This window comes from Belonocnema kinseyi, chromosome 5 (genome assembly GCF_010883055.1).
Source record: "Belonocnema kinseyi isolate 2016_QV_RU_SX_M_011 chromosome 5, B_treatae_v1, whole genome shotgun sequence".
Taxonomy (NCBI): domain Eukaryota; kingdom Metazoa; phylum Arthropoda; class Insecta; order Hymenoptera; family Cynipidae; genus Belonocnema; species Belonocnema kinseyi.
This window is the reverse complement of record NC_046661.1, coordinates 123,522,284-123,535,940: the sequence shown is the minus strand read 5'-3', so window position 1 is coordinate 123,535,940 and position 13,657 is coordinate 123,522,284. Positions and strand designations below refer to the sequence as shown.

General features: G+C 27.6%; 1 protein-coding gene across 1 annotated transcript in view; it reads left to right on the top strand.

Moving 5' to 3' along the window:
• The window catches only part of LOC117173868, a 216,578-nt gene that overhangs the window by 109,772 nt on the left and 93,149 nt on the right, over positions 1-13,657 (top strand). Inside the window, exon 4 of the mRNA XM_033362514.1 lies at positions 5,144-5,235. Within this exon, the coding sequence (XP_033218405.1) occupies positions 5,144-5,235 (92 nt within the window). The remainder of the gene's footprint in view (positions 1-5,143; positions 5,236-13,657) is intronic.

Sequence of the window (13,657 nt, the reverse complement as noted above, 5' to 3'; positions counted from 1 at the left end):
GACCTCTTTTGGGCGCCCAGATCGTTCAGCATCAACTGTGCTCGTACGGCCACAACGAAACTTGGTAAACCACTTATGAATCGTTCCAATCGACGGTGCAGAATCCGCGTAATACTTATCCAGTTTGGCCTTGGTCTCGGATATCGTTTTCTTGCGAAGATAGTAGTGTTTGATCAAAACTCGAAACTCAGATTTTTCCATATTAAAAAAAACTCGGAGGTTAGTCGCTTCTCAGTGCTGTAACTTGTAAATGCGTAAACATAAATGGCTGAAGTTTTGACAGGCGTCATTTGAAGGTTCAAGCTCGACGAAAATGGTTCACATTAGTGAATACTAATGCCATCTCTTAGAATTTTCAGGTACTTATCAGGCTGCCTAGTATATGCAATTTAAAATTATTTCATTGCTATATTCTCAATAATTGTCATCCTAGATCGCAAAAGCACAATCTTTTTACTGCAAATAAAAATTGAACAATTGAGAAAGAATTGATCACAATGATTGAAATCAAAAGATTCGAACTCTTGAAGATAAACTTTTTTAAACATTTTATTTTATAAAAACTGAACCGCAAAATTAAGCAATCGAAGTGAAATACTTTTGAATTGTAAATATTTTAAATGAAAGTTTAAAAAATGTTAATTTAAATACCTTATAATGTTAACGTATTAATTGGAAGCTTTGAACACCTTTCAATTGAAAATTTAAAAATTAAAAACCGTTGAACTGCAAAATTTTAAACTTTAGTTTTTATACATTGTACAGTTAAAAGATTTAAAAAAGTAGAATTGAAGAATGAATCTAAAAATTTATAAATAATTGTACTATTTTGATTCACGAGTTTTCCTAACATTTGTTTTTAAAATCCTGTAAAAGTAAAAAAAATAACCTTAAAATCGTCCAGATTCTTTTTTCAACATTTTGGAAATCTTATTAAAGATTCATTTAAAATTATTTTTTTAACAAAAAAATTATTTTGAGTTTTTCTGGGGATTTCGATACAAATTTTCGATGAATTAAAAACCTTTTAAAATGCTTAAAAAATGTATAAATTGTGTGCTTGAAATATTTAAAAATCTGCATTGGGTTTGAGATGTTTTGAAATCTTTTCACGTTTTGAATTATTTTCGAATCCTTTCAAAACTTCTAAAAATATTCTTAACTAAGTCGATTACTTTTTGAATTAATATTTGTGTCATTTTCAATAATTATTTTAAACTTTTTAATCTTCTTAAATGTTCTCTTTCAATTAATTAATTTCCTGAGAAAACTAAAAATAATTTTTTTATTTCATTACAACTTTTAAAGGTCCATCAAAAGATTCAAAATTTTATTTTATCTCTTAAACTAATTGAAAAAAGTGCCTTCCTCAATTAAAAATTTCAAATTAAATAGGTCAAGAATGGAATATTTTATATTGAAACGTTTACATTTTTTTAAGTACTAAAGCTTTCAATTTTCAAACATTTCAATTCTTAACGTTAATACCTGTAACTTGCTTAGTTTTGAACAGATTAAGAATCGCCCTGTAATGTGAACTATTATTTAAATTTCAATCATCGAACTAAAGTTCAATCTGGCTTATTATAATAGCAAAAGTTCTTGGTGAAAGTTTAATGTTTTTTTAAAATCGTAGTTTCTTGTAGAAACTTATATATTACATATTATACATCTTGTATATTTATTCAAAATCTTGCATTTTTTGTGAAGATTTGTAATTTTCTACAATAATTTACGAAAAATTAAAAGTGTTTTCATGATGTCAAACAACAAAACTAATGTACCTTGTACATTAATACAACAACTTTTTCGGGTGCTTGAAAACTTTTCAGTGGCAAAAAAGCAAAAGAAAAAAAATCACTTAGACCCAGGAATTTAAATTTGAAATATAGTGAATTGTTTGAATTTCTATTTTGTGTGGGCTTTTTAGCATAGATAAACTCTAAAAAATTGTGAAGACCCAGGAATCGAAATTGAGATTGTGGAAAAATTTGGAATTAAGTGCTTATTAACATTTTGTCTACTAATTTCTATGCTGGAAAAGTCTACACATGTTTAAAAAAATTGTAACTAGAAGTTACAGAGATAATTTTATTCAATACCAAAATCTGAATTTAAAAACCGCTGTATTTCCAATTTAATTTCTGGCTATTTAAATAGTAATAACCTCTCAGGATATAATTGATTGAAAAATTATAATAATAGAAAACTTCTAGCCTCCCGTCCTATTTTTGTTTGGATGTAAAAACAATCTTTAAATTTGAGCAAAATTGGTTACCATTTATATATCGCGCCAAGACCATGAAGATGTCAATTGATTTACCATTTGAAAAAGTCAACTTTTTGTAAACTTAATATATAAATGTGATGATAAGTGATGATAAGTTATTAATGCTTATCAATTTTTTTTATTTTACATGAATAATAATTTTTAGTATGTAATTTAATAATATAAAGTCATATGTAAACTAACATTCTTATGCTTAAACTGTTTTAATTTGTGTAAACATTTATTTTTCAGGTAAGTTGCGAAATGAACATATTTTATAGACGTCCTGAGTTCTTTAAACTATGATATAAAAAATAATCTTGACAGGTTTTGATATGATTAAGTACTAATTGGTTTTCTAAAAATAAACGTAAATTTTTCAACAAGTTTAAATTACTCAAACAATTTTATTTTGTTTAAATATAGTTTTGTTCTTTTTGACATTTTTCAAAGATTGATATGTTTTTAGGTACTGCTTTGTTTTCTAAGAATACTATTAAATGTTTGAAAAAATTAAGACTGTTTGAGAAATTTATTTTATTTTACTGATTTAATGTATTTTTTATCAGTAGAAATACTTGAAGATATTAAAATCTGGTGAAAATTTGGTTAAATAAAATGGTTCTTCTTCAACAAAAAGGTTAACTTTCAACTACATATTTAAATTATGTAGATTGTACTGAGATGATAATAGATGATGTTTCAAGCAAAAAAGGTTTTAATTTAAAATAAAAAACAGTGGGATTTAACCAAAAAAGACCACTTTATTTTTTTAACCAAACAAAAAAGTTAAAAATGCAACTAAAATAATAAATTTTTAATAAGAGAAATAAATTTTCGAAAAAAAAGTGTTGATCATTTAACTCAAAGGATGCTTTTATAACCAAGAAGATTCTGTTTCTAAAAATGGAAAACTTAAACCTTCAACCAAAGAGATAAATCTGCAAACAAAAAATTGAATTTTTAAAAAAGTAGTTCAGCTTTTAGCGAATTAGTTGAATTTGAAAACAGAAAAAAGAGTTTTTAAAAGATTAGTATCATTCTCAACGAAATTATTAAATTTTAATCCAAATAGTCGAATTTTTAACAAACGAGAAAAATGCTAAACAAAAAATATAATAGTAGAAGTTTCAGCCAAAATAAAAAATAAAAATGTTTATCAAATTTGTTTTATTTTACTGATTTTATGTAATAACTTATACTAATCAAATATGTGGGGATTAAAAAAAAAACGCATTTTGTCTACTTAATCGATACAAAGAACATAAAATCAGTCAAATAAAATAATTTGTTTACACATTTAAAGAGTATCCGTAGAAAACAAATGAGTACCTAAAAATATTTTAATCTATCGAAAAATGCCAAAAATAGAACATTCAAACAAAATTGAATTCTTTAAACAATTTAATTTATTTCAACATTTATGCCTGTTCTTAGATAACAAATTAGTACTCAAAAATATTAAAATCTGTCAAAAATTTGGTGGGATACAATGTTTTCCCTGAAATTTTGTATTTAAACTGTACACTTGTAAAAACAATTGATATTTAAATAATTGTAAAATTATATAAACAACGTACAATTGATTAAAGAATAAAAAATTAGGTGAAAGCTTAAATTTGGAGGAAATTTTGTTTTGGCATTCGAAAAAAAGGAGTGTGAGAGCCAGGATTTCGAAAAGTGAAAAACAAGGGGTATCTTGATACTCGCCGCTCTACGTAGTTACTCATGTAGGCAATTAGATTTTTCAATGGATTACTTTAAGGAATGTAGGGGAAAAAATTGTGCAATTCTAGGTGTAACTTTTTGGAACAAGAAATTTGATTTAACAACAGAAATGCGCGAATATCTCTCTCGATTTTATTCATTGCCAGTTCGATTCATTTAGTTTGGCGAAAAAATTGTGAAATCCGAGTAACGCAGAATGCTAGACAAAAATGTATTTTTGAACTACACTAAATTTAAATAATTTTTTAGCTCTAAACTAGTTATAATATTTCGACTAAAGCTCGTTTTTTGAACACGCGAAAAATGAAGGCACAACACCGAAAAATTTATCCATAAAAAAGTCATGAACTTATAGCTAGGTCTAGGATTTGGGATACATTATTGAAATACTAAATTCTTATTTTAATAAAATACGTTCGGATGAATTTTGAACTTTTTTAGAGCAGTTCGAATTTCAGACGAACAGCTCCTGAAAATTTTAGACTTAAATATAAAGAGGGAAACATTTTAATTGTGCGATTTAAGGGAGGCGACCCATGTAACGGCTTCAAAAAATCGACGCCAACGTTTTTCTTTTAAGAAAATACACTTTTAATAAATAATATGAAGTAATGTTAAATTAAATACCATAATTATCTTAAGTAAATTATAGCATTAAACTTAATAGATCTTTCAAGAAATAAAAGTAAAATCAGGGAACAATGTTCCTCTTGGATGTGCCAGAGAATATGATGAGGGTAACATTATGGTAATTCCATTGTCACTATAATGCCCTCATCAAATGTCCAAAGTATCAGTGATGAAACAATGCATCTCTTTCATACATTATCCACCCTGTAGAAACGTATCACACACTTGGGTAATAATTCAGAGACAAGATCAATTTTCCTTGTATAATTCTAGATTATTTAACACCTTTCGTAAAAGCTATTATTTTCTCGCTAGTTTTGTCACTGACAATATGCAAATTTTAATATTACATTTTAATTTATTAGCTTTGAATGCTATGGCTAATCTTTATTCTTCGGATTTAAATTAGTCCCAGTAGATTAATTTGAATTATGCATATTAAAAACAAATAATTATTTTCTTGCAATGCTTGTGAATTCGCGACATCCTTTCTAGTATAAATGTATTGATTTGCAGGAACACTTGCGTTGCTGTGGCTTTAATGGGACCAACAACTGGACCACCTACTCGAGCCAGGCTGGTACATCTGCGTCCTGCTATGATTCCAGGTTGGTAAAAGTGTAAAACAGCACTAAAATCTTGAAATAGACGAGTAAAAAATATTTAGAGAGGTTGTTTTACTGTCGAAACTCAATAATACCAGAAGCTTCACAGCCTTGTCTATATGCAATTCGCAGGTCATTCTAGACCTGGAGAATTTTCTTTATGTGATTGGTTAGAGGGTGAAAGCCTAAAAAAATGTTCTCAGGAGCAAGTGAGCAAAATATGACAGATTCAATTAAGATGATTTCTAAATAACTAGATATATGTATGTCAAAGATGTAAGAGATAGATGGCAAATTCAATAAATAAATCTGGCATATAATAAATATTAAATAAAATATTTAAAGAACTATCTATTCGGTAAAAGCTGTTAAATCCTTTAATTCGAGTTAAAATTAAACACTGAGAATTAAAAACAAGAGAATAAATATTTTCAGTTTGTTTTTAAATCTATGTAAACATGATTTTCATAAGATTCTTGAGAAAATTAAAAAATGATTTGTGAATATTTCAGATGTTTCCTTTGAGATTTCTCTTTCGTGGATGTTTAACACTTTCAAAAGTTTGGAAGAAATCAAGAAATATTTGATAAGTTTTCGGAAATGCTTTCAATTTCTATATACTTCTAATCTTTTTAAAACATCTTAAACTTCAAAAAATATTTTGAACTGACTTCAATTTTTCTCAAAATTCAAAGAAACCATTCAATATATGAAAAACTGCGATATAATCTTCTTAATTTTCTCAGGAATTAAAAAAATATATTTTTATTCTCGTGAACATTTTTGAAATTCTTTTGATGCTTTTAAAGTTTATTTTTGAATTCTTTAAGAATCTACATTTCTAAAAATCTTTTGTAGTTTAAAATTCTTCTGAAATCTCTTTAATTTTACAAAATATATTTCTTAAATTTACTCGATTTTGTAATTTTCTCGATATTTTATTCTTACCAAGCTGACACATTTTGCTTTAAAATCTTCTACAATCTTTTGCAAAATTTGAGGAAATCGTTTAATAGGTTTAAAAACCTTTTTTTATTTTCTCTTCAATTTAATTTTTCAAAGTGAAAATTCATCTACAATTTTCACACTAATATTGACAAAAATTCGTTTGTTTAACCTTGTTAGACCTTCTAAGCTTTCTAGTCTCTAAAATTATTCAAATTATTCCTGATTTTTTCTTAAATCTGTCAAATTAAAAAAAACGTCTTAAATTCTTTCAGATTCTTCTTTGAACCTTATTAAAATATTTTGAAATGTTTTTAAATATTTTTGAATAATCTCTTAAAATTAGTTTTTTCAAAATAAAAAATTATTAAATTTTTTTTTTAGGAACACAATTTTTTTTCTATTTTCGTGGAACCTTACAAAATTCTTTCAAAATCTTCAAGTTTTTATTACTTTTTTATCGTTTCAAAATTTCTGAGTATCTCATAAACGTACTCATTTTTTTAAAATTATGTAACATAGCATAATTTCGAAATATTGCGTCAGAATCTTTTACACAGTTTTAAAACATTTCAGGAAATAAATAAAAATATTTTGTGATATTTTTTCAATTTTCTCTTAGAATTCATTGCAAAATTCAGCTTGCCTACAATTTTTTAATTCCTGAAAAATTGAAAAAATGGTCTCAAAGTTTTCCATATTCTGTCTTCCAAACATTTTTATACTTTAAAACTACAAAACTATTCTCTTAAAATAAAACCTGAGTCATTAATTTATAAATAAATTGTAAAATGAATAACAATTATTTATTTATAAATTTTAATATAGAACGCTGATGGTGCAGAAAATTCATAATTTGAAAATTTTACGTAATCGGGCAAAAGTGCCCCCCCCCCCCCCCTCCTAACAGACCGCAACGAAACATGAACCCCCTCCCCCTTTTTAATGTTATCTCACATGTGAACGCTCCCTAAATGATTATCACTTAAACCATTAGCTTGCATTTATGCGGTTTTATAGCATATTGAATACTTCAGAACAAAATAAATGAATTTGAATTTACATATTTGGAGGTTAGACAATTTTTATGGTGAGGTTTTAATGAAATAGAATTTTTGTGTGAACCAAGATTCACTAATTGTATTGCTTAAGTCATTTCAAATTGTAGAAATTTGAAATAGTTATATTTAACCATTTTAAAAGCGTCTTAAAATTCAAAATTTACCAATTAGAAATTCAGAACTTGTATAAAAAGTCTCAAATTAAACTTTTAGAATCTAAGCAACATAAGATCATATTTTATTATACATTGAGCATAATCGAGTATATGGAATTTTAGGACCCAAAACAAATTACGAACGACTAGATTTTAAACTTTTTCAATTTTGTGTTGCAATTAAAATTTGCTTTCTTTTTATTTAAAAAACTTTTTATTAATTAATAGAAAAAACTTTCAAAGCACCTAAAATATTTCAACGTTCAAAAAGCTCTATCGAATACCAGAGTAAGGCGATTGTTTGTCAATAGTAGCCTTCTCTGACAAATATTGTTGTCGCCATAAAATCCACGTTGCATTCCAGACTATCTATTTTTCTCCTCACTCGGCGTTCCTGAAACTCAATATAAGTTGAAAACTTTTCGCTATTCGTTTGAGTGGAGCAAATAGTTAGAGAGTTTTCACATTATTGTCGCATTACTCGATATAAGTAACAGTTCTGTAAGAATAAATTGGCTAATTAGATTCTATCTCAAGCACCGATTTCCGACATTCCTTCGCAAAAAGTTTTTATTAGTCGAATGTGGATAAACCTAATTTTTAGTTCAAAAGCATTCTTCTTATAATCCACCAACTTTTTATCAAGAGGAATGCATAGAGCAAAGCGAAAACAAGGACAGTTAGAAAGTATCTATTGTACCTTAAAATTCGAAAACTAGCAACTTATATTGTAGCTCTCTGAATCCCAATTCATTTATTTCCCAAACAAACCAATCAATTGCCACAAATTGATTAATCAATCTGGACACTGGCTGTGGACGCGTCTTTTTTTCTGAAACTTGGCACCAAACTTCATGTTTTTTTTTCTTTTACTCTAAAAAAAAACATTATTCCATATGGTGACATTGCCTGGTCATTTGGACTATCTAAAAACAGTTTCCCTGACATTATTATCGAGCACCAGAGAGTGACAATGTGTCGTTCGCTAATACAGTTTCCCGGGCTTTTCAGTATGTCATAGTGAAATGTTTCGAAAAAGGGAGGACACCGATTTAAATTCGTATGCATTTTATTCGATACGAAGTATCATACAACAAATTTTTGTCTGTTCTCGAATCGTGTTCGAGCTTGGGAAAGGGCAGAGTGTTGGATTTAGGGGCAGTGGATGGAATCGATGAGCTGTTTGGCTCTCGCCAGATCAGAGAATAAATGGCAAACAGACGTCAGTGAGCTTCGTCATAGTGTCAACACACCACATACAAATACAGCTTCAAATACAAATACACTGTCATCTGCAATAAACTTTCGAAATCACTCATAGGCATTTATATGGGTTTTATTACCTCCAAAAACTAACACAAATTTTGTTATTTATAATTCCACGTATTTAGAATTTAGAATTATTTAGAATTTAGAGATATTTTTTTTTCTGAAGTATATATGGTCACGTTTTTTGTGCTTTTGCAGTTGATCAATGTTTTCGGTGAAAAATTAATCTTTTTGTTTAAAAAATTATGTTTTCAGTTGAAAACTCAACTTTTTGGTTGAAATTTCTTGAATTTTGTTTAAAATTTGTTTGTTTTGGTAGCAAATTAGCCATTTTGTTTCAAAATTCCTCTTTTTTAGTTCAAGCTTCGAAGTTAAAAATTAAACTTTTTGGTTGAAAGTTCTTTAATTAGATTAAAAATTCTTCTTTTTGGTAGTAAATTGATCATATAATTTGAAAATGCATCTTTCTAAGCTTAAAAGTTTAACAACTAGATTTTAAGGTTGAACTAGTTTCTTAAAAATTAAAATAAACTCTTTCTTAAAAATTCAACTTTTAGGTTGAGAATTCATGAACTTTATAGAAAATTCGTCTTCTTTTTAGTAAATTATACTTTCTGTTTGGAAATTTATTATTTTCAGCTTGAAAGTTTAACACTTAGAATTTAAAGTTAAACTATTTTGTCAAAAATTAATAAAAAAATGTCTTAATAATTCAACTTTTTGCATGAGAATTCTTGAATTTTATTGAAAATTAGTCTTTTTTGGTAGTAAATTGAACTTTTTGTTTAAAAGTTTGTCTCTTCTAGTTTAAAATTACACTTTTGGTTGAGAAGTATTGAATTTTGTTAAACATTCATATTTTTGGTAGTAAATTAATCGTTATGTTTAAAAATTCAACTATTTTAGCTTAAAATTAAACTTTTTGGTTTAGAATGATTGAATTTGGTTGGAAATTCGTTTTTCTTGTAAAAAATCAATCCTTTTGTTTGAAAATTCATCTTTATGATGTTAAATGTTTAACAACTAGGTTTCGAAGTTGAACTACTTTCTTAAAAACTAAAAAAAATTCTTTCTTCAACATTCAACTTTTTGATGGAAAATTCTTGAATTTTATTAAAAATTAGTCTTTTTTGGTAGTAAATTAATCTTTTTCTAATAATTTTTTTTTAGCTGAAAATGGAATTTTTGGTTGAAAATTCTTGAATTTTATTAAAAATTTGTTTTTCTGGTAAAAATAAATCCTTTTGTTTGAAAATTCATCTTTTTGATGTTAAAAGTTTAACAACTAGGTTTTAAAGTTGAACTACTTTCTTAAAAACTAAACCAAAAATTTCTTTCTTCAAAATTCAACTAGGATTCTTGAATTTTATTGAAAATTAGTCTTTTTTGTTAGTCAATTAATCATTTTTGTTTAAAATATCTTTCTTAGCTGAAAATTCAATTTTTTGGTTGACAATTCTTGAATTTAAAAGAAAATTTCGGTAGAACATTAATCTTTTTGTTTTAATTCATATTTTTCGATAAAAATTTTACAACTAGGCTTGAAAATTGAACTACTTTCTTACAAATGCATTTTTTTCGCTAAAAATTCAGAATTTTAGTCAAAAATTCATTTCTTTGGTTAGAAATTTAACTGTTTTGTTAAAAATTCCTTTGTTTGTGCTGAAAAATGACTTTGGTAATTGAAAGTTTACCTATTCCTATTTTGTTTAAAAATAGTTATTTCTCAAGCAAACATTAAATTTTTTGTTAAAATTTAACTGCTTTGTTTAAAATTTGTTAGTTTGTTGAAAATTATTCCAGTTTACTTAAAAATTCTACTTTAGAGTTGACAGTTCGTTATTTTGTTTTGAAAATTGAATAATTCAATATAAAAAAATTAGCTATGTGGTAAAAAACTCATTTTCATATGATTAACTTTTTTTGTAATAAAATTTTAACCACTCCATTTTTTGTTAGAGAATTACCTTGTTTAATTACATAATTCAATAATACCCGAATTAATATCGATATAGGAGTAGAGGTAGCTGCTTACCTAGCTGTTTCATCAAACTGTAATTTTTTTGTATGGCGGTGAACGATATTTCGTGTCATTTCGTTGAACTCGAAACTCACCACATGTACCGCAAAAACAATGAACGTAACTTTCCACTTTACGAAGTGACTCAGCGGTGGGGAAAAATCAAACACAGCGATTCCTTCTAAACTCACTCACATACTGCACTGATTGTATTGGAGGTATTTCGCATTTTCAACACCTTTTTTGTGACTGTTGTCACTCGTCGTAGTTGTTGCTCGTTCTTTCAAGCAGGGTTCGTTGAAAAGAATACGAGGCAAAAAAAGCAAGAGTATCAAGAGAGATTTTATCTCCGTGACACGGGTTTGCTCGGTCTGTGGATTTTTTCACTTCCACCCTTTGCTGTAGTTCGTGCAAAATCAAAGGAAAAAAAATTTTCACAGTTTAAATTAAAAAATACTGTTATTCTCTATTAAATCTATAAGTGAAAATGTGACGAGACGCGAATGAATCGAAAGATTTAGAATACTCGTGAGCCCTCCTAGAGAGTCTTTTTAAAGCGAATACAGATTTTCATATGGGTTTATTATTCAGTTTCTGTGTTTATAAATGGAACCTGACATACTTCACGGATCATTCATAAACACTTGATATCTTTGTGAAGCTCTCCACCTAGGACGTTTGCTAGAGAGATTGATCAGCAAACCGGCTCGGATTGGTGTTGCAGAACGAGTATATTTCTTAAATTATCAAAATATGACTTCTAGATTGATCTAAAATCTGTCCCTTTTCCTACTAATTGTAATTACTGACTATTATCATTTTAATTCCTAAGAGATCCGGAATTCAATTCCTGAGCCAGTCGCTCTGAAAATTTCCTATGCACTCTTATTGAGATTCTAGTGGTTTGGATTCAACCTTAAGCTGTCGTTCCCTCTATCATTGAATTTGCTGAATCTTCGATGATGGGGTGAACAAGAAACCAAGCTGAAAGGTCTGTCATATTAGGAACATTACTATCATCATATCACTTGACTGATTTATCAAAAATGCATGTCACCATCTCAAGTCTAAGGTAATCAACAAGAGGAATCATCAGCAGTACATCTTTAGTATTGAGAGGGTTACTGACAATACTTATCTCTGTGGGAATCCAAATGAGACAATTCAGCACATCATTGGTGCGGGCATGATGCTTCTTTTGTAGAAATACCATCACAGTTTTAAAAATACTGCTGGGATTAATCACCAAGGAATTGTTTTGAATATTTTCTTGCTAGATGAGCTTAAATTCTATTAAAAATATTCCATTGTGTGAGTATTAGAAAAAGAACGATGAGCATCATCTCTCCTGATACAGGAATATCCTGACAGACCATCTATACTCTATAGTCAGACATAATCGACCAGATATCCTCTGGTGAAACAAACATGCTCAGCATGTCAGGATTATTGACATGAGCGTTTTTTTAAATAACAACCTTCAGCTCCGACACAATGAGATGATCCAGAAATATTATGTACTGAAGCTGGAGATCTTGACCGTCCAGAGTTTTCTGGGCATTAAAAATAATAGCGCCTATTCATCTTCTGTAACAGAGGCCATACCGCGTATACGGAAAATGAGACTGCCGTGCCACATTGCTTTTATGTATAAATGTTAGGGTGGTCCAAAAATGCATGGCAAAATTTTTTTGCATGCTAGAGGACAACAATTCCCCCCATTTTATTCAAACCCCGGAAAAAGACGTTCCCTAATTTATATTTTTTTTATGTTTTTTATTTTAAAAGGTGCCGATTTTGCCTTGAAATTTCCCATGTAAAATGCATGGGGAAAAATCACTTTTTTGAGTTTTTAGAATAATTTTTTAGGGTTTGAAAAAATGTGACGGGAAAGTATGGGGGTCTGTATAGAATTATCCAACGAAGAATTTCATCTACCAGACATATGGGTTTGACACCCCTAACACACCCCCACGAGTACCTGAAAACTACCCTTAAAACAGAAAATGTCAATGCTTCATGAAATTGACCTTTTGAACAGTGTATTCTCGTCTTTTTTTACTTAAAATTATTAACATTTTCAAGTGGGATATTTATTATCATTGGTTAATTTATTTTTAATTATTAAAACAAATGGAATTTGTTTAAATAACTTATTTCTTTGAGAAGTTCCGTTTCCCCTCTAAAAATTATTACTATTAGTCTAGTGGAATATTTATTAACATTCGTTCATTGATTTTATTTTTTGCTTTTTTCTTAAAAATTATTACTATTGGTCTAGTGCAATATTTACTAACATTAGTTCATCAATTTTTAATTGTTTAAATAAATGGAATTTGTTTAAATATTTTTAAATAAAAATTATTAATATTTTTTCAGTGGAATATTTATCAACATTGTTGATTAACTTTATTTGAAATTTTTTAAAATAAAAATTATTACTTAAATATAACTGATAAATTAATTATTGATCAATAATTAACTATTACTAATAAATATTCCACTAGACCCACAGTCATAATTTTTATTTTAAAAAATTCGAAACGAAATTATTGAAACAAATTTCATTTGTTTAAATCATTAAAAATGAATGAAATAATGTTAATAAATATTCCACTAGACCAATGGTGATAATTTTTAGGGAAAATTAATATTAAAAAAAAAAATTGAAAAAATTACATTTTTTTAAACATTTACAAATTAATAAACCAATGTTATTGTATATATTCTGCTAGACCAATAAAAATAACTTCAAGTAAAAAAAATAAGAATACAGTGCACGAAAGTCGATTTCATGAAGAATTGACAGTTTTGGTTTTAAGGGTAGTTTTCAGGTACACGTGAGGGTGTGTTAGAGGTGTCAACCCCATATGTCTAATACATACCAGGTGTATACATATGAAACCGGTATTTTTTCAAGAAAAAAACACATTTATTTCAAGAGAATGATAACAAATATTTTATTCAAAGTATGC